This window comes from Salvelinus alpinus, chromosome 17, assembly GCF_045679555.1.
Source record: "Salvelinus alpinus chromosome 17, SLU_Salpinus.1, whole genome shotgun sequence".
NCBI classification, from domain to species: domain Eukaryota; kingdom Metazoa; phylum Chordata; class Actinopteri; order Salmoniformes; family Salmonidae; genus Salvelinus; species Salvelinus alpinus.
In genome coordinates this window covers 26,336,912-26,364,114 of record NC_092102.1, presented here as the reverse complement: position 1 = coordinate 26,364,114, position 27,203 = coordinate 26,336,912, and the positions used below count along the sequence as shown (strand labels likewise).

Below are 27,203 nucleotides of genomic sequence, written 5' to 3'. Positions count from 1 at the left end.
ACGTTTGTCTACCGCTGAGCAAATGTTGATTTCAGATACTTAAGCCCTGAACATAGTGGTCATTTAAGGCCTTTTAAATAACATTTTAAAAGAATAATCCTCCAAAACAAAATGCTAAAATCCACATTACAGATTACATAACAGTCCCCAATTTATTTTATCAATCACAACAACCATATTGCTTGCATTATAGTACATTATAGCAATCCTTCCCCATTTTCACCAGAAAATCTATTGGGTACAGATCTTTCGGGTACTTAAAACAACATTCCATTAAGGCATTCAAATCTACCTTTTCAAAAGTGATATTACAGCATACTATAGACCCAATGAAGGATCCTCCTCCTCTGGGTCACAGTACTGGTAGATGATAGGCTGTGGCACCGGCACCTCAGAGTAATGGGTGAGCTGAGCTGAACGGCTCACTGAGAAGTAGAGTGTGTGTGTGTGTGTGTGTGTGTGTGTGTGTGTGTGTGTGTGTGTGTGTGTGTGTGTGTGTGGAGTCGATGTGTGCAGACAGGCCCTGCCAAGGCTCCAACCAACCCAACCACGAGACACTCTGACTGGGCTCTGTTTGAGCAAGCAGCAGCCTGGGAGGACGAGGACTTAGTTCACTCACCGAGGCAGAAAGAGCAGAGGCCCACCTAACTGCATAAAGTCAGAGTTATCTCACTATCTCTCTGGAAAGGGAAAGAGTGAGTGGTGTGGGACCCACGTGTAACACTCATCCCTCCTTTGTTTTGTGGGTGGGAGGGATGGATGGAGGCTCGGGACAAAGAAACACATTACCAAAACTGAGCTAGTGTGTAGGCTTTGCTTGGGGGTGGATGCTCGAGGGAGAAGTTGTGCGGACCCAACCAAACATCTAGAATCAGATTACCCAACCTTAAATTGTTCATTTGACCATTTGAAGGATTGTAAAACAATTTGACCCTAGACCCATACATGAACTATTCCCTGTTTTTCTGAGCCTACGAGAAATGAGTAACAGGTTTTGATCGCATAGCAAGACAGTTGTTTCCCACTTCTGTTCCAATTCAACCTACCATGGAACTTAGGCTACAACGCTCACCTTATAGAAATGAAATCCATCAGTTCCATGGTGACACCAAGTAACTTGCAATAATTGGTTGTGTAGCTGACATTAGTCAGGGTGACCTTCTTCTTGTACATCTGTCCCACATCAAAATCCTGCAACAGTATTTGGATTTGTGAAATACCTGCATGTAATTTTGTCTGAAATGACTGCACAGTATGAAATAACTGCATGTTCTGCAATACAATAAATAGTTACACAATGCAGAACAATGTACCTTGAAGAGGATGATTTCTGGTTTGCTGATGAAAGGTGAGCCTTTAAATTCCTTCCCTTGTATAACTCTTTTACCAGCCACTGGAGGTTTCCCTACCGGCAGCAAAGACATATCCTGTCTCTCTGCTCGCGACTGTAATGATTTAGCATCTTCATTTGGAGTGCTCTGGAAAATCAGGGGGGAAATGAACACCAATTCAGGTCATATTTCAAAGTTGAAAAATATCTATATATTGATATACTACAGCTTGAATTTTAAACAAACAGATATAACATTTTGGCATATTTTTCTTTCAAAGCCATATTGGCACAAGAGGGCATGGCCAATGCAACCAACACCATGCCATGGAACAAATGAAATAAACAATATGTTAACAATTATTTAGAGGCAGCATCTCTAAATTCACAAGTACACTACAGTAGACAAACTCTACAAACAAAACAGTGTATGATTGTATTTAGTAGTTGCATAATATGTAGCGTACTGTAGAGACTGGCCTGTAGTTATTGTCTACCAGTGGAGACCATTCTGAATTCTCATAGACAGGCCATTCATGTCCCGCTCAGTTAATCATGGCAGGCAAGGCAGCATCCAAACACAAACAAGACAAGACATCAGCCTTTGAGGGAGAGCGCTAATGTGATATGCATTTAGGAAAATTGCAGTGATTTCAGTCTCACCCTCAAGAGTTAAGGAGCTGAGTAATTTTGGCCTATGGTCCTTTTCTCATTACAACTCAGCTCCCAACCCAAACCCAACCCAATGTGTCGTGATGTTATGAGTACATCATTTGCAGAAGTGCACGTGAAAAGTAAAAACCTTTCCGCATGACTTCTCGCACACAGGACTATCTGGCCTGAATGACTGTCATGTTCCGTTGGAGGCTTCCAAGGCACCAGCAAATGAGAAGTGATGTCTGTCGCCATGGATCTCAAGAGTGGGAGAGAGGCAGTAGAGGAAACCCACTGCTGCTGGCTGGGGAGTAGTAGAGCAGTTCTAAAGCCATCCTTTCTCCTGTTCTATAGAATGTGACCTAGTGGTACCAGTCCCAGTTTAACATTTATTTCTCACTTCCTATTTCATAGTTCTCACTAGTCATTTGTGTTTTCAGATTTACCACAAGCCAATAAGGCTTGATTGACCACACTATAGAACAAATTACTTATGATTACTATACTTATGGATATACATTTATTTTGAGATGGAACACAACAAGGAAATGGAGTTGAGCATCATGTCTAATCTCAATATGATTGTATTTGTGAGTTGATGATGATGTGTGTCATTAAAATGGTACCTGGTGAACTTGACGTGTCTGGTCCCAGAGGCCAGTGAACTCAGGCTGCGCCAGGTTGTCAGTGAGGCCCTGCTCCTCCTCCAGGTCCCTGCTCTCCTCCTGGTCAGACAGCTCTGATGAAGAGCTGCTGTCACTAAACACTGTGTCCTGCTGGGAAGGACGTGAGAGGATGTGTGGATGCTCATGGTCGAAAACAGACACATCAAGCTGTCACAACGTGCCTTCAGAGTGAGATGTGCAAAACTCTCTGCCCACATACATACGCACATGCACACGCATACACACACAACGAGAGGGTATTAGGTACCCTATTACTGCTGTGAAAAATAGCCAACTATTTATGGAGTTTTCATGTCATGTGTACCAATTTGTTTTATTACTCTTGTTTCAGCAGTCTGAATTCTTCATCTTCGTCTGTGATATTTCCACTCACTCGTTTTCTTTTCTCTTCCTTTGTTTCTGCCGGCTGTGGATCAAGGCTCTGAAGGAGCTTCTCTGGAGATCTCTCCTGCCCTGCCAACCTCTCCACAAGGCTGACTTGGGTGGGAGGGAACAGCAGAGCATGGTGCCTCTTACGTCTCTCTAACAACTCCTCTTCCAGCAGTAACTTGGAGACGATTTCCACCCGTTTGGATTTCTGCTTCTCCTGAAATTCTCTGAAAAATGACCACAACAACAAGCCATTGTGAGCAAAATAGGATCATATTTCTCCTTGGCGTGTTATTGTGAGAAGAAAACACCCACTCATTGAGTGGGAGAGAGAGAAGTAGATTGATCAGAAGAACACACTCTTTCTTTCGGTGGAATTCCTGGAGCTTTTTCTGTTGGTACATGTACTTGGTGCTGTTGATACCCTGTGTCTGTAGGGACTCTCTCAGCTGTCTCTCCTCCTCCTCTTGTCTCCGAGCCTGGGCTCTGGCCCTCGTCTGTTGGGCTCGCAGGCTCTCCTGGAAACAACACAAATGTAGAGTGAACAAGGTCAAGGAGGGATGACACTTTCCCTTCATTCCTGAGGACAAAACACAAACTAGGCTTTCAGTAAGAATAATACTGACGCTTCTTTAAGCAGGGAATATACTGTGTGATTTGAAAATAATGATGCAATGATTGTAGTAATCAATTAGAAATGAGGGCTTCATCACACTCCACTAATACAGTAGCAATTGGTCAAGATTATTAAACTGCTAAATCGTACAAAGAGGTCCAAAATGTACTCCCAGCTTAATACAGTAAATCAGAACAAATGTCCGTCCATTGCAAGGCAGAAGTAATTGTGTCACCTGACAATGTGACGATGCTCATTGCCATTTTCCATTATGCTGGACCCTCAGAAACACAAGCTAGGAGCTGAGAACCAGCGCTCTTATCTTAACTCTACTCAATGCTTAAACAATAGCCTTGGGTCGTGGCATTCAATGTTCACCCTCAAAAAAGTGTCCACTGCTTACTTGGGTGCATGCAATGTTGGCCTTCAATGACAGGACTGCCTGCATCCTTTTCTGCCTCAGCCCTCGACTCTGCTGCTCGTTCTCTGCCTCTTCCCGATGCATCCTGGACACAAAAGGGACGTAGCGATCACTCAAGAGCGAAGGAGGGTGCATACATTAATTTGATATGATGTTAATTATGAACTGCTATGAGATATCTGGTTATCAACTCTCTTACGAGTTCATAGCTAAGTTCAATACATTCTATTTGCTCATTTTATATGTGGTACCTGTTGATAGGTTGAACACAGCTGTTACCTGTTGATAGGTTGAACACAGCTGTTACCTGTTGATAGGTTGAACACAGCGGTTACCTGTTGATAGTCTCTTTAAGATACAGCGCTGCTTTCTGGCGGCTAGCCTGGGCCAGCTCTGCGGTCCTCTGACAGTGAGTCTCCTCTTCCTTCTGTGTGGCCGCCTGCCTCCTGTTAACAGACAAACAACATCACGTTCAAACGGAAGGAATCTTTACTAATGACAAATCAATTATCTCAGTAACATTAGACTAGGCTACTGTGTAGCATTTTTTTGTATGTCTATACAGTTAGATTAACCTGGGTCATGACAATATTATGGAAAATGTTATCATAACTACCATGCATGGCACTCTGTATGTAGTCTTTCGTGACAGACATAACGATTAAAATGAAAACGTGATATCTTGTATTGGTATTTATTATGGATCCCCATTAGCAGCTACTCTTACTGGGGTCCAGCAAAAATGAAGGCAGTAATATATATTATAATTTAAAAAAATGATGCATTAAAATACATTTTACAACATATTCACAATACATTAACTGTGTGCCCTCTGGCCACTACTCTAGTACAACACACAATCCAGGTGTACGTGTGTGTATAGTGTGTATGTTTTTTATTTTTATTTTTATTTTTTTTAAATTTTATCCCCTTTTCTCCCCAATTTTTCGTGGTATCCAATCGCTAGTAATTACTATCTTGTCTCATCGCTACAACTCCCGTACGGGCTCGGGAGAGACGAAGGTCGAAAGTCATGCGTCCTCCGAAGCACAACCCAACCAGCCGCACTGCTTCTTAACACAGCGCGCCTCCAACCCGGAAGCCAGCCGCACCAATGTGTCGGAGGAAACACCGTGCACCCGCCCCCCTCAGTTAGCGCGCACTGCGCCCGGCCCGCCACAGGAGTCGCTGGAGCGCGATGAGACAAGGATATCCCTACCGGCCAAACCCTCCCTAACCCGGACGACGCTAAGCCAATTGTGCGTCGCCCCACGGACCTCCCGGTCGCGGCCGGCTGCGACAGAGCCTGGGCGCGAACCCAGACTCTGGTGGCGCAGCATAGCACTGCGATGCAGTGCCCTAGACCACTGCGCCACCCGGGAGGCTATAGTGTGTATGTTATGGGTGTTTGTATGTGTGTGTACAACATTTCTGGGTGTCGAGATGACTCTGTATGTGACATTAGTATTGTCTAGTTTGTGTGCAATAAAGTTATGTTGCTCACAAAAAAATGAACAAATCAAAAGGAGTGAGCTGCTTTACGCTTTGAGGCACTGTGTCCGGAGCTGCAGGCTCTGGGTGGAGGTGTACTCCTTCTGCAGCCTGGCCTCCCCTCTCTGGGCCTGCAGCGCCTGGTAGGCCTGCTCCTCCTCCTGCACCTCCACACGGAGGAGGGAGAAACCACCCATTTCCACCTCCACCTGACACATTTCCAGTCTGCAGAGAAAGGGGAAGCGGTTGGATGGAGGGAGAAAGAGAGAGAGAAAGGGGGAGTGGGGAGGGAGAGGAGGGGAGAAAGGGTGAATGGGGAGGGAGGGAGGGAGGGAGAGGAGAGCGAGAAAGAGGGGGGGGGGGGGGGGGGCAGGGAAGGTCAAGGATGACAGTGGTGCTAAAGCTAGTAGTCAATGTGCAGCACTATGAAATTTCAGCTGGGAACTGAAGACCTCAAGTCTGCAAGGAAAATGGTTTGTTCTAATGGGAGCTTGTGGCATTTGAATCCAATTGCTCTTGAAAAAGCATCTTGGATGCAACAATAAACATCTGTTTTAAGAAAGAATTATAATTGCAAGTAGCAGAAGTATTGTAGCTATTTGCCCAACTGGAATAGCACTCAAAGGGTGAATATCTCTTTATGATAGATAAACTTGGCAGTCACTTTGAAGCCTTGTAATGGGGCCTAAATCATTCTGCTGCAGTAGTGCAGACTCACTCATGTTCTCTCAGAGTGGTGGCCACATGTGACTCCAGCTCCTCCTCTTGCTGTAACTCCTGACACAGGCGCTTGTGCTGGGCTCGGAGGCGAAACACGGCCGCACTGCATGAAAACAAATGGGTGCTAAGAGACATTGTATTTGTTACCTAAGTGTTGTATAAAAGAAAATCATTATCATCTAATTGTTTTGTTTGGATCAAGTCAAAAACAATCCCATTAACATGGGGATAAAGAGGTCATCAGCTGGGGCCATAAATATCAAGCGTCTCAGAGTAGAAGTGCTGACTTAGGACCAGTTTTGCCTTTTAGATCACAATTAGTAAGATTACATGGACAGGGGGGATCTGATCCTAGATCATCACTCCTACTCTTAGCCACTTGATACAGTACATACGCCCCCTGACCTGGCTATATCTGGGTTTGCTTTGTTTGTGCCTACCTGTTGTCGTCCTCTTTCTGTTGCTCTATCTCCTCTTCCACTCGAGCTCTCTGCCTCTCCAGCTCAGAAATATGCAGACGGCAAACTTTGAGCTCCTCTCTGGAAACCAAGAAGTAAAGGCAAAACACTGCACTAAATCTACAACAACAACAAACTACAATGTGAAAAGCTCTCATTATGACAGTCACAAGAACATTCAGAGACTGTTAGCAAGGTAATATGTTGGATGAAGATGTAAAAATGAATTCATGGCCATTTTGTGACTGAAGGTGAATCCATAAAGAAAGGTGATATTTGTTGTGCTGACAAAGAAGTAATGAAGGTGTGCTGAAGCAGGTACAGCTGTGAGATTTCACCGCACCCAACAGCTTTGAATGGCCCAATGTTCTCTTTGCAATCTAATGAAGTACAACATAACAATCTGTGACTGGGCTAAAGAGCTGAAGCAAATAATGATGGATCATTATGCTTCAGGCCATCTGTATATTGGCTAAAAGCCAAGAGCTTAAGAGTGTTTTTATGCAGCTATTCCAATATGGCCCTGGCCACAAAAAAAGATTGCCCCACACAATCTACTGCAGTGTGGTGTTTTGTGTCAGCAGAGAATGACCACCATTTATGTTAGTGCTAAAGGTCTGCATCGCAGCTCATTGGGTGCTTAATGGCTTTCTGTAATACAAAACAACAACAAATGTGGACACATTATCAGAAATGCTTCCTCTTTGGCTGAAATTATTTTAATTTTAATAGTCAAATCAATGAATTACAGAAACGATCCCTTGGTTTAGGGCAGGACTAAAAAGGGGGCATTGAAATGTCTTTGGGCAGAACAAATCTTTGATTTGTGTTAAGGTGGCATACAAAGGTCTGATCCTTGCCAAACACAGGCCATGTCCCAAATTAAACTCCATTTCCTTTATAGTGCACTACAGAAGTATTTTGGATGCAAACACAGACCTGGCTTTCAGCACGTTGTGCTCCTTCTGTCGGTGGAAGCAGTCCAGCTGGTCCAGGTTCATTCTCAGCTTGAACATCCGTGCTGTCTCAGCATAACTCTTCTTTCCGCTACATCCGCCATCCTCCCCAAGGTCGTCATCATTATCCGCACTTTGCAGATTAAAGAGACATTGGCTAAGGTTTGGTGAATGGTCAAGAATTGATCATTATTAATAACATGGAGTAATCTAACAATATAAAGCACACCACTATTAATGTAAAATAATTTCTTGATAATCCTTCATCTCATTCCCAGACACTTGCGCAATAGTCTTGGAATGAGGTTAGATAATCCTAGACAAAATATTATTACAAGTAAAAAGTTAATTATAAGCCAAAATTGGTATGTTGTATAAATAAAGTGGAACATTTAAAGCCGAATTAAAACAGATTTTTCAATGATCAAATCATCTGTCCTCAAAGCAGCAGAGACACCCACCAGTTAGTAGCATCTAACTCTAAAGACAACTCTGTTGCATCCGTTGGTTGCCTTTGTGCTGGGTCCTCTCTGAAGGTCTCCTCTCTTGTGCCTTCATCTGAATTTGTGGGAATACAACTTTATAATGGCTAACTAGCTAGGCTACCGTATGTTTGCATTTGCATGCATTTGTGATTAAGGCCCTACAAGACACATACAGAACAACAAATGTTAGACCCTGATGAAGACAGCTTGTCTGTCGAAACGTTGGATATTAGGTTATTCAATTATTGCATCAGAGCTCCTAGAGTGTGCGGCTCTCCTTCAATTTAAGTGTTCTACTGCGCTAGTCAGCACCTCGCCTAACAGGTGTGCGTTTCTTTCGCCTCCAAAACAAATGTTAGACCTCGAGTTACCTACCTTCTGTTTCCTCATCTTTCCAAGTGTTGTCTGGAGGATATTCCGAATGAAAAGATGAGATGGAAGCTTCCTCTGAAGGACTATCCCTGGCAGGTACGTCCATAAGACCTAAATTGAACAACATTGGTCAACAGAAATAACTTGGAAATGACAAAGAGCTCACAGACCTATGAAACATGCTCAGGTAACGTTAGATAGGCGTTTGCAACAGCCAACCCCGCTAGCTAGCATTGTACAAACTAACTTGCTAGCGAGCGAACCTGAGTTGAACAAGTAGTGTGCATGTGGCTACTTTAAAATGTTATCTTATCTTGATTGACTGTGTTACCTGGAGTTCTTACTGCAACTTCGAAGTCGCTAAATGTGTAATTTGCAGGCTAGCTACTGTCTTCTCTTGTTTGAACCGCTAAGCCACTGAAACCAGCTGCTAAACCATGTGTGTTAGTAGTGTTTCCATGGACACCAGAGAGGGGCGGAAGCTTTAACGTGAGATGTGTGTGTGGGTCCTCCCCCCCTTCTTTCCTTTTTTCAGGCGCATATGATGCAATATGAATTTGCTTTCATCAGAGGAAAGGTACAGTAGCTAGTGTGTTAGACTGTCCATATCCTCTATCTAGTATTCTCTCTCTCTCCCTCGTCTCCCCTCATCTTCCCTCAGGAGAGTGGGAGAGCAACACTACAGTAGATCAGTGGGTGAGTGACAGAGACAACCAGAAGAAAGGCTTCTGAGTCATTAAACATTGGCATTTTTATTTAAATCAGCAGATCCATTAGTTATAAATACAGGTAACTGACAAAATAAAGGAAACACTTGAGTAAATGAAGAATACAAAGTTGGGTAAGTGTACCTATTAAGCCGACCAATCTAAGTTTAGATATTTCCAATGTATATACAGCCCTAATTTTCATAAGAAAAGTGGAGCTAAAATTAAAGATTGATATCTCATGTGAAGTTTTATGACTTTACTTACACCATTTTTTTAATGTGAGATAAAAATATTTGATAAAATATGTGAAAAGTCTGGACTGGGCTTAATGGGTACCGAATGTTCCTTTTAAGCCCATGGGTGTTCCAAATAAGACCACCTCTTAAATAATCAACTTTAATTCATTTCCATATGTAAAACTTACAAACTGACATTTCTTATGTAAACTTAAATGATAATAATCTCCCCTAAAGTTATTAAAAGAAATGTATCATTACTATTCATCATGTAAGTAGCATTCATAACAGGGGGTGTCCAATCGTATCCACTGAGATCAATTTGGACCCAGGCTTTTGTTCTTGCCAACCAGTACACACCTGATTCAACTAATCAACTAACAATAAACTTCAATCAATACTTAATTAGTTGAATCAGGTGTGTTACTGCTTGGTTAGAACACAAACCTGCACCCGGATCAGCCTTCGGTGGATAAGATGCCACACATAAACAACTTTTAATTAATTATCTGAAATCTGGTTCACATTTGCTGTACTCCTATTCTTGTTAATTAGTTAAACGTGTCTTCCTAAAGCCTGTCTGAAGACTGTTTCAAATCTCCCTCTCTACTGTATTACAAAGGTACATGTGGTGAAAAAAAATGGAAACACCTGGATGAATGCGGGACAACAATATGACAATTTCCCGGCCCTAACTGCACGAGAATTGTCCAATAGTCATCTTCTTGTCCCTCATTTGTTTAATACTTGTAGGTCTTTTATTCCTTCAACCCTGATCTTATTCTCCTCTCTCTGCATCAATGACTACCTGTCCACTCCAAACGTCTTGGAGAGAGTACAAAGGCTTTTAATTGTTCCTAATTGTATTTAATCTTGGTAAAGGCAGCATGGATAGATGCATAATATGCATAGCTGTAGTTTTTGAGTATTTTAATCAACTTATATCTGAAGAAAAAAAACATTTATGCTCAGATTTATTGAATATTATGGATATCAACAAACAATCCCCATGTGTTTCAATGCAAATTGGGCTTATTAGGAGCATACTGGGCTTAATTGGAACATAAATTATTTATGGTAAAAAAGGCAGAATAGCAAAGTTTATTTGGAAACCAATGGTCTGGGGTATAAATATACACAATATATTACAATATTATACAAAGTTAGTATTGATAATATTGAACAATATTTATTCCATTTGCTACTGTACCCTTTAAAGGTAGACTCAGCTAAATGACTTTGCAACGAGCAGCACCGCAGATATTGAGATGAGCGAGTATCTACGCATGTGCATGGGTTTGCTTCACACTGTTCACAGCATGGTAGCCAGAGTACCAAAACAACAGAGAAGTTGAGCCTCGCACTTCAATGATCTTAGTTGTTGTGGGAATTAACCCACTATGCTGTTTATTTTCTGCATCTACGTCATATGGCTGAGTCTACCTTTAAATTAATATCCTAATTCCAAGTTACCTGCCCTCTACGGAGAGGTGCATTACTAGGATTTCGAATGTTCTTTGTGTATCTTTGTTAAAAAAAAAAAGAATAATGAAATTCATGTTATTGAAACATATGATGTTTATGTTACCATTGTAATAATACAACTGCATAATTTAAGTAGGCTGTACTTGGGACTTGTATTGAAATACGTAGGCGAACATACAAGTATAATAGCTAGGATGCTTATGACCATATTATGTGAGTGTATTGTCAACAATTTCATGGGTGTCTTGACATTGACATCCAAATGCCTGCCTACAAAAATGTACTACACCCCGCAGTTAAGCGTTAACTTGAGGGAGAGTATAGCCTGAGTCATAAAATCAACTTATATAATTTTGACCTACATACAATCCACCTCAATTATGACTTCTTTGGGCAGCTCTGAGCGGCTTATGCAAGATCATTATTTGAATTTCATCTTTAGGTTTAATGGACTGTGAATCATTGGTGTGAGACTCTTCGCCCATTTTGTTTTGAAATGCATTGATTATCTAAGTTTAACTGACTAAACGTGTTAGTTAGAAGATTGCCTTCTGTGTCATAGGACCGTGACAAAAACAAAAAGGATGGCTGAGGCGTTAAATTCTGATGTAAATGTTCACTCACTGAAGAATTTATTATGTTACTTTTGAAAGATTATAATGAACATCTTACATGTACTTTTTCTGGACAGATAAAAATCAACACCAGCTCAGCAGAATTTTTGTTCAGGGTTTGAAGTGCAAGCTGGAAGAAAAAGAAAGATAACATCTTGGGGTTTATGTAAATTTGGTAGCCTATGCAAGAAGCCATTTTTAGTCCGTATAGGCGTACAAGCAATTTCTAAAATGCAATAACTCCTGATTTTGATCCTAATCTATGTCACTATGCACAAAGGCCCAAAAGAAACAGATTAGCTTACACATGAGGGAAAAGGCAAGGCATGTGACCTTAGAATGGCAAAGCAGATAACCACCCCTTACAAGAGTGGATTAGTGCCACCAGGAGAGGAGAGAGAGAATATCCATCCAATCTACTGTATTGTGTAGCATACTGTAGGCCTATAGCTTAATATTAAGTGTTGCAACAATCCATGTTGAAAATCCTCAGGGAAGCAAACAGTGTTTTTATTTCTGAATCACTTCCTCCTTCCCTTGGGTGGAGCAAATTAAACCAGGGCAGGTGCATTGTTATGAAAATACTTTCGTCACAAAATGGGGGAAATGTGATATCTGAAAATGTAATTGTTTATTTACTACATAAATTATTTACTACATAATTTTTTTTAGCCTACATCATAAAGGTCTATTTTGAATAGATTGGAGTGAACTTGTAGGTATACCTGGTTCTTACCACATAATAAAAACAGATTTCTGAAGGGTAATTTTCTAGGCCAAAATAGGGGTAAACTTCAAAAAAAAAAATATATATATTTACATATCATAAACGTGAATATTGTTGGATGCGTAATATTAATTAATCTATTGTTAGTTTTGATTGAACAAAACGAATAGGCTTGTGCAGATGACAATAATACTGAAAGTTTATCAAATCCATTATATAATTAATTATCTGTTGTATTTTTCTTGCCTCGAGTTTACAATGGAGACGCGTTTTCATGCGTGGACGATTTAATCTGACGTTGCTCAGCGAGCAGGCAACGCAGTGAGAGACAGATTAGTGTGGTCCTCTCTCTCGAGCCAATGCTGCGAAAGGGGAGCGCAAGAGTGTGCTCCAGTAAACTAGGCTGCTGTTGTCGTCTGAGCAAAGAGTTGACTCCGTGCGTTCTGTACGCTGGGAAGGGACAAGGCGAGGCGCGCGTGTGTGAGCAGATCATGAGTCATCACAACATTTTACTTAATCATGATCTTCCTCCACATTATGGGACCGTAGGAACACAGTTTGTGTGATCCCCTTCGGTTATTTGATCGTTTCTTGTTGTGGGAAACTTTGGCCAGCTGTTGAAATGGACATGATAACTTTCATGTTGGCGAGCCTTGCCCTCCTGAATATCAGGGACAACATTTTCACCAGGTAAGATGACCCTATTATAGGCTACGGCTCTTTTGACTAGGGTTACGGAGGAGACTTTCCCAGAAGCTTCACTAAGGATTTAATAGAATTGTGTTATTTTGGAATAGCCTATATTATTAAATTAGGGACCATTTTTGATGAAATAATAGCTTCCTCTGCCCTTATTTTGTAGGTCAGCTGTTGCTATGTTCTGATTTATCCTGACCGTTTAGATGTCTCAAAGCTTTTAGTTAATTTCTGCGGGTGTTTTCAGATTTTGAATTATATTTACAACACAATACGCACATTGAGGCTATAACATATGTTTCTGATGTAGCCTAGATAATGTTTTAATGGAAACTAATTCCTAACCTACCTTTTTTTGATTTGTCCAATTTGCGTAAAATGAGCTGATTACATTAATTCTTAAACCTGATGACTTCTCTGCAATGGCAGAGGAATAGCCTACTCAATGCCCACGTACTGTATGTAGCCTTTGAGCAGTTAGTTACAGCTTAAGTGCTGTGGGGCCCATCATCAACATAGACACACATGCTGATCATACCTTCATAGTAAAGATAACGAGATAGAGGCAAGCGAAAGTGGATGTGTGTACAATGTCACACCATAACTTAAAATGAGTTGTTAATAGTAATGAGATGATTATAATAACAGCATGTTGTTACATAGTCATTTTATAATTGTTTTTTCATAGCATTGTAATGAAATTGAGTGGTCTTTGTTATAACACAAGTGGAATGAGGAACAGTTTCTATATACACTCTTGTACTTACAAAAAACAGTCTACACCATAATAACTATGCAGTGGCAATGCAAATACTATGCAATTACTACCTCCACAAGGTTATTGTAATAGTCTGTATCCATCCATTTTTGCAAGTTGCCTCTTGACATCAGAGTGGCACACATCCATCCTGGTGGTGTCATTGCAACAGTCTCTAAACTGTAAACTGTTGAGGTATGTTCCATTACACAAGTGTTGCAAACTGTCCCAGTTCAAAAGGTTGTACAAGGTTGTGAATCCTGGTAGCGTCCTGCCACTCCTGACAACACATACCAGCAGAGGGTGTAATTGTTATTAGAATGTGATCTTTCGCAGGTTTTTCTGAGATGTGTGTGTCAATGTCAAATTGAAGATATATTAACCTCGCTTCGTGAACTTGATGCATTAGCAGTTTTTTGCCACTATACGATCCCCCACATTTTCATTTGTGAGTGTTTTGGAGTAGCAATCTGACAGTGCCTCATCTCTCATTTCCAAACCTTTTAGAAACAAAATTCAAAACATTTCCTTGAACATTGCTACTTGACGATGTGTTTTAAAAAATAAATAATTTAAAGCCAGAATCGGGTCTGGCAAAATATTTCGCTACCTTTGGTGTCAGTCACAGCTGTCCTTAAATGGATTCAGGTGACATGCACCATACCCTTGGTTGTGATAGTCCTTAGAAGTTACCCCTCTTCTGGATAAATCCTCTTCAATGTAAGGCTGCATTTACACAGGCAGCTCAATTCTGATCTTTTGCCCAATTATTGTCTGAAGACCAATTAGAGGAAAAAGATTGGAATAGGCTACCTGTGTAAACACAGCCTATTGAGGGCAAATGTTTAAATGACAGACAGTTTTCACTGCAATGTGATCTCACTTTTTTTTTGTCACATTTTTGTCATTTTTAAATATTTAACATTTGGGATTAATGTTTCATAAAGTGTGTCCTGTAGTGCAGTTTATTTTACTCACACAAGACCTAGGCCTAGTAAAAAAGTTATGCCTTTTATTTCTATTTTATTTAACCTTTATTTAACTAGGCAAGTCAGTTAAGAACAAATTCTTATTTACAGATGGAACAGTGGGTTAATTGCCTTGTTCAGGGGCAGACCGACAGATTTTTACCTTGTCAGCTCGGGGATTTGATCAAGCAACCTTTCAGTTACTGGCCCAACGCTCTAACCACTAGGCTACCTGCCGCCCCATTATTAAATATCTGCATTTAAAGGAAAACGGGTGGTTGTTGCAGTACTACTGGAAGTAGTCCAGAAATGCAAAGTTGAAAGCGGTTCAAAGAAAAACATCACAAATATTCAAATGTGAGAATTAATTCATTCTTGTTGGCTTACTGGGGTAGCAGTGGCATAGTTAGTGACCTTTTGCCTTGTCTAGGCAGTCTCTTATGCCCTACTGGAAGACATGGTGGCCCCATAGGTTAGATACCCTTAGTATGTCCTTTATGGATGCTCCCTATGTGCAAATCAGGCAGATGCTATCGCTGAGGGGTCCAGATATGCTCTAGCCAAATGGCTGCGGGATCAGCAGTGGAACAAAGCACAGTTACACTACATTGGGTTTGTGGTGGAAAGGCCACAGTGCGTAGAGAGAGCTTTCAGCTTAGAGAAGCTATAATTTGGTTAATCAAGGTTGGAAATGACAGAGCTTGGATGTGCCATATCTATGCAAGGCCACCATTTCATGTCTGTACAGTTTCTCTACTGATTGGCATTTAAAAGGCTGCAGACTTAATTAGCCAGCTTTACGTGCTGTCAACATTCAGGAATTACAACATAAACAAAAAATGCAAGGATGACTAGTGCGATTCTCTCTCTCTCTGTTCTCAGGTACAAATTGATGTCATTGTATGAAGCAAATTAAGCTTGTTACTGCTGTGGCTACATTACAAGGCTTTTATATTTCTATCCGAGGCAAGAAAGTCTGCTTCTTTTGTGTTTAGTCTCCTTCACCTCAGCTCTCAGTGGCTGTATCTGAAATGGCACCCTATTCCCTTTATTGTGCACTAACAATGTCAAAAAGTAGTCAACTATATTATAGGGAATAGGCTGCCATTTCAGACATACCACGTTTGTTATAGCTGGTAAACAGATGGTTAGCGAAGCAGGGCCTCGGGAGATCCTGCTAATGAACTGAAATTAAAGACTAAGAGGAACAACATCGACGGGAAATTGACTTTGAACTGTTTGAACAGAGAGTGGAGGGGTGAGAGAGTGGGCCTCGCACGTTTACAGAAACCCCCTCGAGACTAATCAAATGCTCAGTCCCATTAGCATTTCATGACATCACATTTCCTTTGCTGAAGGCATAATGTGTAGCCTGTGGTGTGGTGCTGTACACTGCACTGGAGTTACTATAGGTAGACCTACAAGAGGAAGTCAGTATGTAGCCATTAGCCGAGACACCACCGCTTTAAACAGGTCCCATCACTTTATCAGTTAGGTTATTAAGTTAGAACACCTAGTTGTCGAAGAGGAAGACCACAAATGGAGGAACCTATGGGATATTCCAATATCTATAGCATACCAGTTAGAATTAAGAAATGTATTGGGCATGCACTCTAAATAAGTGGTATGCTACTGTGGATATTGGAACTTAGTCAGGCTGTTTTTATTTTTGCTCATTTGCCTATATCTTTACAGGACCAACAAAATCAAAATCCAGAGTATTGTAAACAAACTTTGTTAAACTCTTTGGTTTTTGTTTAGGTGGCATATGTTCTGCACAGTCACATTTCAATTTGACCTCACAGGTTCAGCACATTGTGAGTTTCTGAAGATATGATTTCAATCACTTTCTAACTGCACCCCTTTTTGATTTGAACGAAACCTTCCATACATGTTTGCCCACGGTAGAAGTGGTCAGAAAGTGACTTTTTGGACCTGAATGCCAAAACATTCAGGAGATAGAAGTGCTCAAAGTTGACCCATTTTGCATACCCCACTCGACCATGAGACATCCATGTGTTCATCACTGGAAAAGATAAACGATTGAGTTTGATATAATGTGAAAGCTTACAAACAGGGTTGTCAAAAAATTATGTCATTTTTTTAAGCTTTAATGTAAATTATTCAAGAGTATGCTGTGTCTCAACTGTGTCACAACCGATGACGGGCACAACACAAACACCTCAGATGATAGCTACAGCATTTGTGAAAAATTGCACAAAAGAATTTGCTAAAAAAATATGCAAAATTGGTGAACTTTGAGCATCTCTATCTGAATGTTTTGGCATTCAGGTCCAGAAAGTTACTTTCTGACTACTTCCATCATTGGCAAATATGTATGGAAGGTTTCGTTCAAATCAAAAGGGGTGCTGTCAGAAATGGATTGAAATCATATGGAACAACCCAACAGCTACCTCTGAATATAGAAGCCGCTAATTAGGCTAGTGATAGACTACAGCTGTCGATCACATGGAGACAGTTCATTTGATGTATTAATTCAGTCAATGTTCTCATCTATTTATGTCATAGGATGTGATTAAAACCCCCAAAATACAAGCGCAAAAAAACATTCCATGGTTTTAAAAGACAAAATAAAAAAATGTCTGGTACATTTTAGGAGTATGTTTTAGCTACTATGTAACGACTATGAACAAAGGGGTAACATGTCAAAAGGTCTTTATTCGTTTGAATGTTGTTCGGGGAAGCACCTCTGCATGTCCTGAGTGCTGTCTGTCCTCTTACAATACTCTCTCTTGTCTCTTTTGAAACCAGTGGTCTGTTCAGGAGGGTGCAATGTTACTAAACTTTATTCAACTAGACATGCATTTAGAACATATCACTATGATTGTCAGTCAGGTAGAATAAGGAATTTCTATCTGCAGCATTTTACATCACTAAATACAACACATAGTAAGTTAGATCAGAGTCAGAGTAAGACAATTGGCCCTTTGTCTCATCCAAGAGTCCACAGAGTGAGCCCTCATAGTAGCTAACACTGCCTTCTGGTGGTCCGTTTCTGTGTGCACTGTGTTCAGTCAGAAGCAGCACATATACGATTGGGGTCAGGAGTGCTGATCTATTATCAGTTTAGCCTTTATATTATAATTAATAATATTTCATAGACAAGACAAGATTACATAGATCGGGAATGATCCTAGATCTGCTCTACTACTACTACTCTGAGACGCTGTCTTGAAGCTGAGAACACAAGTCAAGGGTTTATGAACTGCAACTTAGCCTAGAAATGTGTGGAATATGAAGCTCTCAAGTGAGATAGCTTTGTCCATTATTCCAAAATCCCTAATGGATAATAGGCACTTTGTAATAATGTATTATTGTAATAAGTTTGCTCTTTTCTTTCATATCCTCCAAGGATAATTGCATGCCCACCGATCTTGATCGCAAATCTATGTTCAACATGAAAATGCTAATACTGTCTTTGCCTCTCTAGCTTTCTTCCTTCAGGGCTTCTCCAGTGCTGCAGACGCAGAGTGCTCAAGTGTGCTGTGTTTGTTCCCTATAGGGCCATGCTGAGTGACATTGGGGACTATATAGGTTCAGACATACAAATTTCCTGGTTGCCTAATCTGGATGAGTTAATGAAGGGCTATGCGCGAAATTTTCGCCCTGGGATAGGAGGTGAGTATGAGATCTACTGCTCGTGGCATTGGATTGCATTTCACCCCCTCACATTTACAGTCATTCTTAGCATAGCAAGAACCAGGTATATAAGACCTAAGCATTTTGAAAATCACACTCAAATGATTTTGACTCCTCTCAAATTCATCATATTAAATTCCCCTGCCCCCATTTTGTCATTTTTAGATCCTATTTGAAATAAATATTTACCCCTATGTAAATAAGAGGTTGGAATCTATTAAAAGCATTTGTGTTTGAACGTGACGCAAAAGATTACAAACAAAAGCAATTAAGCGTTGGAATGAGATTGCAGAAGGGATTATTTAAATGATGCTTTGGAAATGGAAGATGTGCGTAGTGTTGCGAGAGAAAAGAAAGGAGCATTGCTGGAGAATGCCTTTGCTAAGAATGCCTGGCAAATGTGAAACATCCAATGTCCACAGCATTAGATTTCTCAACCTCACAGCTTAACTCAGCTAAGCAGAGGTGAAAAAGCATTGTCGATATAAGAACCACCACCACCACAATGTCAGGCCTTGTGAACCAGTAACTATGCTACTACAGCCAACACTTTACACACCTATAGCTCAACATTATGCTCAACAATGATCAATAGTCCCACTCCCTCCTTACTTCCTCTCATAAATAAGATAAGATAACATCTCCCTCATATATTATTTAAGTGCTAAGACAGCTACCATAAAGCCCTACTGATGGGCTATCTAAGGCCATTGAAGAATCATGCACATCAGTTGGTGTGGTCTTATTCTGTCTATTCAATTCACATCCCTTCACCATTTCAAATTAGAAGGAAAGTGGTGCTATGATAGGTGTCTAGAATCTAAACAAAGAAGTGTAACACTGAGCCTCTCCCAAAGGGTCACTAGTCAAAATGAGCTAGGTTTTAGTGACAGGCTAAGGGATTATGGATTGCAATTAGTTTTAAAATCCTCCAAAATGGGTTTCATTGACTTTGACTGTCCTCCCACTTGTCAATGCTGATGACTGCTATCTCTATGGTGGGTAGGATAATGGCTATAGAATACAATTTGACGTAAATGGTTATGGGATAAGTGCTGAATGGTGGAGAATGGTAATGTATGATTCCTTAATGTTTGGAATAAATAGCCTTTCAGTTCTGCTTCAGTGATCCTGATCTCCCTCCCTTTAGATTTCCTCCAAGTGTCCACGATCTCAGCAGCACAAATCATGCTTATCATCGAGCAAACTACAAAAGAATGCTAGCTATGTATGCGCTTCTAAATACAACACCACTGCACAAGCCCATGAGACCCCCAATGTCATGTTTATGAATGTACATAATGCTATGTCACTTCCAGTAGAGAAATGTTAAGTGCAGTGGCCATTGATCCTTATCTAGGGGTGTCTTTGGGAAGGAGGGAGGGAGGGAGGGAGGGATTGTTTTCTTTTCTCACTTCTTTTCCCACAGGCCCACCCGTGAATGTTGCCATGGCTATTGAAGTAGCCAGTATTGACCACATCTCTGAAGCCAACATGGTAATGTATAAATTCACCTGCAGGCCTTTATACAAAATGGTTGCCATATTTCACTGCTACTGTACTGTTGCAGTAAAACTAAATGTGAAACTACCACTTATGTGTCATCCACATTAGCCAATAGGGATTCAGTCAGAGCATGCATCTTATGAAAGGTATCCTTCCTTCCTCCCTTGAGGTATTCAACAGATTCAACCAGGTTGTATTGGTGAAAAGCAATTGTCTTGTAACCTATATTTCTCTTAACTAATACCGTTCAAATCAGTGATTACCCTAGGGAAAGTATTAAAGGAGACATTTGAAAAGTATTGAAACAGGCCCTTTATCCATCTCCTATTTTCCTAGCTACAGTACTGCCCTAAGTCTCAACGTGATCCACCACTCAGTCTCGTACCAGAGTTGGCAATGCCCTTGGCTCAGCTTTGTCCCTGTGTGTGTATGTGCCTGTGTGTCTGTGTCTGTCTGTCTGTGTGTGCATGTGTCTGCGCGTATGTGTATGCCTACTCTTGTTGTTACCGTGTGTGACTGCTTGGCAGGAGTACACCATGACCATTTTCCTGCGTCAGAGCTGGCGGGACGACCGCCTGTCCTACAACCACACCAACAAGACCCTGGGACTGGATAGCCGCTTCGTGGATAAACTCTGGCTGCCCGACACCTTCATTGTCAACGCCAAGTCTGCCTGGTTCCATGACGTCACCGTGGAGAACAAGCTGATTCGCCTGCAGCCTGATGGGGTCATCCTTTACAGCAGCCGGTGAGGAGGGGGAGAGTGGGGAGGGGAGAGGAATGGGGAGGAGAGAGGTGGAGATAATGTGTGAGGAGTAGGAGCATAGATCGAGTAGGAAAGAAGGAGGAAAGGGGTAGGAGAGATGGACGGCATGGGAGGAGGGAGAGAAGAAAATGGTGTGGGCTGGAGAGGCCCTTTAACGATTGATTTGCCGTGGCCTGAAGTTAAGGCTATATAATGCCTAATGATAATGTCAAAGTGAGAATGACTAGGGCCTACCGTTACGGGTCAAGTTACTATTGTGGTTGAAGTGGGTGTTTACTAAATGACTTGTTCTCCTCTCAGGATCACCTCGACTGTGGCGTGTGACATGGACCTGACCAAATACCCCATGGATGAGCAGGAGTGTATGCTGGACCTAGAAAGCTGTGGGTTGACTTATATTACTTATATAGACTTGTATCTATTTATATGATCTCAATACCGGTAGTCTGTCATGTTCCCTACCACTCTTAATTGACCTTTACGATCACATACACTGCTCAAAAAAATAAAGGGAACACTTAAACAACACAATGTAACTCCAAGTCAATCACACTTCTGTGAAATCAAACTGTCCACTTAGGAAGCAACACTGATTGACAATAAATTTCACATGCTGTTGTGCAAATGGAATAGACAAAAGGTGGAAATTATAGGCAATTAGCAAGACACCCCCAATAAAGGAGTGGTTCTGCAGGTGGTGACCACAGACCACTTCTCAGTTCCTATGCTTCCTGGCTGATGTTTTGGTCACTTTTGAATGCTGGCGGTGCTTTCACTCTAGTGGTAGCATGAGACGGAGTCTACAACCCACACAAGTGGCTCAGGTAGTGCAGCTCATCCAGGATGGCACATCAATGCGAGCTGTGGCAAGAAGGTTTGCTGTGTCTGTCAGCGTAGTGTCGGTATTGTTTAGAAAAGAGATGCGTGTCAACTAAGCTAACAGCAGCTAAATTCTTTATGATGGCAGCCATGTTTCTTTATGTTAACTCCCTAATCCTAGAATGCCATTCACTATAGAACGCAAATAAACAAATTCAAAGATGGCTGAGCCCATTGCCTGAAAAATATGTTTGGCCACTTTTAAGCATATTACAAATATTTGATGTACTTGTTACAGTGTATACAATAACCGGAGCACATGATTTGACAAGTTGTTTACCGTTTTTGACAGATCACAAAGCAAATAAAATGTTATCACCCCAAATACAAGCCTGCTGCCTAGCCTAACCGTAGCGCGAATGCTAAACAGGGATGACGTCATGATTTGGCCTCGTATTTTTACGAGTTCCCTGTTGTCTTAAAAGTTGTTCGAAAATAAAAGTTGTTAGAAAATGATTTGAAATTGACAAGTTGAAATATAGCCTATAGATAATTAGCATGCAGCATGCCTTGGTTTGAGGGCAGCGTGGGTTAACTGTCCTGTGAGTGCATTCTGACATCACACGCATAAAAAACCCAGGCTGGGGTGACCTTTAGAGATATTTGGAACTCACAAGTGAAAAGGTTAATGGATGGCTCTCAATAGTCTACAGCAGGGGTGTCAAACATACAAATCATCCTGCGAGGGGGTCTAATCCAGGCCGTGGGTGGTTGGAGTTTTTACCTTTTTTAGAATTTTTTGTTAGAATAGTTTTATTTTGGGCGGGGGGTGGGAGACTCAAATCGAAGCTATGTAGATATGATAATGGACCTACATTCATACAGTTTCTTGACTGTCCAACTCGCTAATAATCACCAAAATAAAGCTAGACAGTCAGGGAGCACTGTAAATTCCCAAAACGATGGATAGAGAACTTTTTTTGACACCGAGGAAATATAACAAATTTTCAGTACGGCCCTCCAGAAGGTCGATTGCGGCCCCCGGGTCAAAATGAGTTCCCCTGCTTTACAGCATGACTATTGATTTCCCAATTCGAAGTAAAGGTGGTTTTATTTTCTTCCTGGTACAGTAGTTCATTGATCATGTCATTGATTGGACAGATAAATCCCACACCTGAAACAGTCTCTTATTAAACTTAAGGGATCAACCTGCCGGCTCTGGCCTGCTCTACAGAAGAGGACAGGAAAACACTTTAGACTACTCCCAGTGTCTGTAGAGCTGCATGTAGGCCGTAATGTAAAGGGAAATTGTGTACCACGAGTACCAGAAGCAAGGCTAGAGTCAATGCCTTACACATACATGTAATATTCCAATGATGCTCCATTGTTGTTGGGACGAATATTGGTTGACTGCTTGTTTGTTGACTGCTTGTTTGTTGACTGCTTGTTTGTTGACTGCTTGTTTGTTGACTGCTTGTTTGTTTGACTGTTCCAGATGGCTACTCCTCAGAGGACATTGTGTACCACTGGTCTGAGAGTCAGATACATATCCACGGACTGGACAAACTGGAGCTCTCCCAGTTCACCATCATCGACTACAAATTTGTCACGGAGACGATGAACTTCAAATCCGGTGAGCTTCCCCCACCTATCCTCGTTTCGCTATCACCATGGTTACTGTACTTAACAGCCAGTGTGATGTCCGTGAAATTTCACTTCATTTCTATACAGAGCACTTCAAATATGCCTCTTTCACTGTACACAACTCTCAGTTTTGGTTCATGCTTTTGAACGTTGTCTTACCATGCGTCTTGTGTAAGAGAGACCCTACGACTTTTTAACTAATATGTTTTGAACGCAGGCACCTCTGTGGGTATGTTCTATGCACAGACAGAATGGCTCATGTTATTCATGGATGATGTGCCCCCTCCTCTGAGTCGGGTTCCTCTAAAGATGTATTCCTTCTTGGGGCATTTTCCTTGTAATTTGCTCTTTGGGGTCTTGGTTGGGTTACTGTAGGACTTTGTGACAATTGTTAATATAAAAAGGGCTTTATAAATCATTTTGATTGATTGACTGATTGAAAAGCTAATGCTGGTCTACTTTTTCACTCCAAGCCGGACGTTTCCCGCGGCTCAGCCTTCGCTTCCAGCTGAGACGTAACCGAGGCGTCTACATCATCCAGTCCTACATGCCCTCCATCCTACTGGTTGCCATGTCCTGGGTGTCCTTCTGGATCAGCCAAACAGCAGTCCCGGCTCGGGTATCCCTGGGTTAGTATCATGTTAAGAGTATTCTGTTAGTGATATTGGGGGCGTAGTCTGCAATCTAGTCGGCCTGGAATGCGGCTATTAGCTTGCTGTGAGTATGTCCGTAGAGAAATGACAGGGAAAACACAGATTTAATGAGACAGCAAGAATTCAAAGTGAACTGAGTGTGTCTACTTGTACGTTGACCTATAATTTGAAGAAAATAAAGTGCATTATCATTGAGAAGTATATTCATAGTTATGTGATATGCATGATGACAAATTATATTTAATTAATGAAAAAGGTGAAACCCTCATCACAGTTCAAGTTGTAGATTCTTATCTTAGGTTGTTTGTGTTGTGTAAACCAAAAACAATCCTTAATAAATATAAAGAAAATGTTTTCCATCTTAAGGGTGCAATCAGCAGTTGCTATATCAGTTTTTGGACTTATTAATTAATAATATGTACCAATTGATTATTGAATAATATAACTTATACATGCCTCATGAGCTTAGTTCAACTGTCGTACCCCATCAGAACCCCAAATAAAAAGTTTGTTTTACGCCAACGTTTGTGAACAATGTAAATGTAAACACACACTCTATGGCCTCAAAACATGGTTAAAACTATACTTTTGATACCATAGATGGTCAGTCCTTGCATCCATAGCACTGTCTATGTAATTTTTCCAGACCCGTCCCTCAGCTTTTTACTGAAATAGGGAGGGGATTACGATTATTATTTCTACTGCTGATTGCTGCTTTAAACAAGATTACATTTTTTTTTACATTCACTTTTAATTTATTTCACTTTCAATTTTTTATTTAACTTTATTTCACATCAACGATTGAGTGTGGACCTTCTTCTTTTCTATTCAAAACAAATATGTAATTTCCATATATATTTTGGTAAAGGGATCACCACTGTGCTCACCATGACGACTCTGATGGTGAGCGCCCGCTCATCTCTCCCTCGAGCCTCGGCCATCAAAGCGCTGGATGTCTATTTCTGGATCTGCTACGTGTTTGTGTTCGCCGCGCTCATCGAGTATGCCTTCGCTCACTACAACGCCGACTACAGGCTCAAAGAGAAGGCCAAGAGCAAGGCCAACAAGATGAGCTCTGAGGTAAGAAGGGAGGACAACACTTGCCCAACTGTGGTGTTCCCCAAGGTTTAATGGTAGGCCCGTTCCTCATTTGACCCATTTATACAACAACATTCATTCAATGTTCACATAGTGTTCAAGGGACATTGGGTTGACACAATAGGTGCAAACAATGTGAGTAGGAACATACAAGCACTTGCATTTTGAACATGCAGAATTTCCTTTGGGTTCCTTGGGTGTGAGGTAAAGATACTTCACAAAGGAATTGACTGTTGTAGTCTTTCTCTATTGACATATCTCTCTCTCTCTGCTTCTCCAGTCAGTCGTAAAGAATGGGAAACAGGCCATGGTGCTCTTCTCCCTGTCTGTGGCTGGAATGAACCAGGGCCTGATGGTGTCCAGCCGCCGTCCGCAGCGCTCCGGCGCCGAGATCGCCGAGGAGGAGGACGTGGAGCACAGGAGGGGGCGGGGGACCACAGCGTCAGAGGAGAGAGAAGAGGATAAGAAGTGCTGTAGTTGTTGTTCCAAGTGCTGTTGCGCTTGCAAGCCCCTCCAAGCTGATACCATAGATGTCTACGCCAGGGCCGTGTTCCCTGCCACCTTCGCCATCGTCAATGTGATCTACTGGGTGGCGTACACCATGTGAGTTGGGAGGACTAAGGATGGACAGGCTGGCACCATCAAGGACGGGAGTACTGTACATAGAGGAAAATCATGCCGCTTTGAATCCTGGGACTTATATAGGGGCACCGACGTAAACAAGGCTTCCTTAAGAAGAACTGGATTTATGTATAATATGGTGAAGTAAGGATCTGGTAAATAGCAGATAAAGTACAGTAGATGGACGGACAAAATCAGATCAGGTATATGGACATGTTCTGAAGTACAAGTTATGTACAATGGAGCCTTGAGCGGTAGTCAATGTCTTATCCTCAGTGAGGCTCACTGTATGATAACCCAGCTGCTGACTTTTATCTCCAAAAACCTCCACTAGCCACCCAAACTCTACTGCTGCAATTCCCTTAGATACTGATTGCTGCCCACTAAGCCATCGCAATGGACTGACGTTCAGCTATGTCCTTTTACTGTACATGTATGAACTCTGCTCACACCAGCAACATACACAGTACACTAATGTATCATTGCTGAAAACTAATGTGCACAACAATTGCTGTTCGCTTAACTCACAAACACATCTCATGTGATGGACTAACTGTTGAAAACAAGCAACTGTCCAAACTTCATGATGATAAGATGAGGTGTAGTCTACTTTGCTGCAGGGCTTATTCTCCCCACCGCCCCTCCTCCCCTCCACCATCCCACTGCCCCTCTTCCCCTCCACCATCCCACCGCCTTCCCCCACTCCTCTTTTTTCTCCTTCTATAATTCCTCCACCCGTTTTTCCACTCCAGTTTGATTTGGGCTGCAGAGCATCTTATCTCCTCCAGCCAGGTCTTCCTGTTTCCTGTTTCCTGATTATTATTATTATTATTATTATTAAAGGACTTCCTCCACTACCTGTGTATCTCCACACTGGAAATGTTCACTTTGGAGTTTTAATGCCTCGCCTTAAAGTTTTGGAACAGTTGTTTCTCATGATTGTCTCTAGAATGTCAGCATTTTTCTCGAAAATCCAAATGTTTAGCCTCATTGCAGGCATTATGGATTCACTAAGAGCATCAAGATTTTTTTTAGCTACAATACATTTCATATTCAGTGATCCCCTTTATGAAATCAACTCAAGTTTGAGGAATAGACTCATTTGAGGCATTTTGAATAATTTAATCCGATATCCAGATTATGCACTTTGAAATATGTGCAGTATTTATAATTCAGATGATCTCAGGCAGCATGTCCCTTTGTGTATGTAACAGTAGATCTGGAACCTCATGGGGGTATAACATACTGGTTATAAAATAATGAACACTGTGGTCCGCTAGAAGTCATTGCAGAATCAGGTGTGCATGATGTACATGTATATACATGATGAAGTAAATTCTAAATTGCATCTCTAACCAAGAATAAGATAGGGGTTTATTTGCAGTACGGTTATTACTGCTTATTACCTGTTATTACTGCTTACTAGTACTTCTACCGGTTGTTGTCTGTATGGTTAGGAAGTACCATAAAAACTATTGTAACCTCCTAGCTATATTCCCTTAGTGATCAAATTACATTTATTTATAAAGCCCTTTTTACATCAGTAGATGTCATAAAGTGCTTATACAGAAACCCAGCCTATAAATCTAAACCACAAGCAATGCTGATGTAGAAGCACTGTGGCTAAGAAAAACTCCCTAGAAAGGCAGGAGCCTAGGAAGAAACCTAGAGATGAACCAGGCTCT

The 27,203-nt window shown here is 41.3% G+C and overlaps 2 protein-coding genes across 6 annotated transcripts in view; one reads left to right on the top strand and one right to left on the bottom strand.

Annotated features, from left to right (window-relative positions):
- Positions 1–9,016, bottom strand: part of cfap74 (cilia and flagella associated protein 74) — a 48,849-nt gene extending 39,833 nt beyond the window's left edge. For 3 of the 4 annotated variants that reach the window (XM_071348233.1, XM_071348234.1, XM_071348236.1), the window contains exons 1-14: positions 8,890–9,016; positions 8,562–8,669; positions 8,163–8,259; positions 7,685–7,834; positions 6,728–6,826; positions 6,286–6,390; positions 5,619–5,792; positions 4,412–4,522; positions 4,059–4,161; positions 3,400–3,557; positions 3,044–3,266; positions 2,611–2,760; positions 1,314–1,478; positions 1,073–1,191 (exon numbers count right to left, since the gene is read on the bottom strand). In XM_071348233.1, the coding sequence (XP_071204334.1) occupies positions 1,073–1,191; positions 1,314–1,478; positions 2,611–2,760; positions 3,044–3,266; positions 3,400–3,557; positions 4,059–4,161; positions 4,412–4,522; positions 5,619–5,792; positions 6,286–6,390; positions 6,728–6,826; positions 7,685–7,834; positions 8,163–8,259; positions 8,562–8,664 (1,757 nt within the window). In that variant the 5' untranslated portion in view covers positions 8,665–8,669; positions 8,890–9,016. The remainder of the gene's footprint in view (positions 1–1,072; positions 1,192–1,313; positions 1,479–2,610; positions 2,761–3,043; positions 3,267–3,399; positions 3,558–4,058; positions 4,162–4,411; positions 4,523–5,618; positions 5,793–6,285; positions 6,391–6,727; positions 6,827–7,684; positions 7,835–8,162; positions 8,260–8,561; positions 8,670–8,889) is intronic. The other variant, XM_071348235.1, reaches the window with a different exon arrangement.
- LOC139542604 (gamma-aminobutyric acid receptor subunit delta-like) lies at positions 8,634–26,375 on the top strand. Of its 2 annotated transcripts, none has more exons than XM_071348239.1 (9): positions 8,634–8,654; positions 18,275–18,390; positions 19,841–19,908; positions 20,445–20,665; positions 20,984–21,066; positions 22,998–23,135; positions 23,620–23,775; positions 24,668–24,879; positions 25,178–26,375. In XM_071348239.1, the coding sequence occupies exons 2-9, from the start codon at positions 18,279–18,281 to the stop codon at positions 25,502–25,504; spliced, it is 1,317 nt and encodes a 438-aa protein (XP_071204340.1). In that variant the 5' UTR covers positions 8,634–8,654; positions 18,275–18,278; the 3' UTR covers positions 25,505–26,375. The 2 variants fall into 2 exon arrangements, with proteins under 2 accessions (XP_071204340.1, XP_071204338.1); XM_071348237.1 differs by lacking the exon at positions 8,634–8,654 and adding an exon at positions 12,659–13,020.
- Positions 26,376–27,203: the final 828 nt, after the last annotated feature.

What these genes read in the sequence shown, in the direction of transcription:
- LOC139542604 (XM_071348237.1), top strand. Translation starts at nt 12,953, where the DNA reads ATGGACATGATAACTTTCATGTTGGCGAGCCTTGCCCTCCTGAATATC. An exon ending in AGGGACAACATTTTCACCAG is followed by an intron (nt 13,021 to 18,274) that starts GTAAGATGACCC and finishes TGTTCCCTATAG; the next exon opens with GGCCATGCTGAGTGACATTG. An exon ending in CCAACAAGATGAGCTCTGAG is followed by an intron (nt 24,880 to 25,177) that starts GTAAGAAGGGAG and finishes CTGCTTCTCCAG; the next exon opens with TCAGTCGTAAAGAATGGGAA.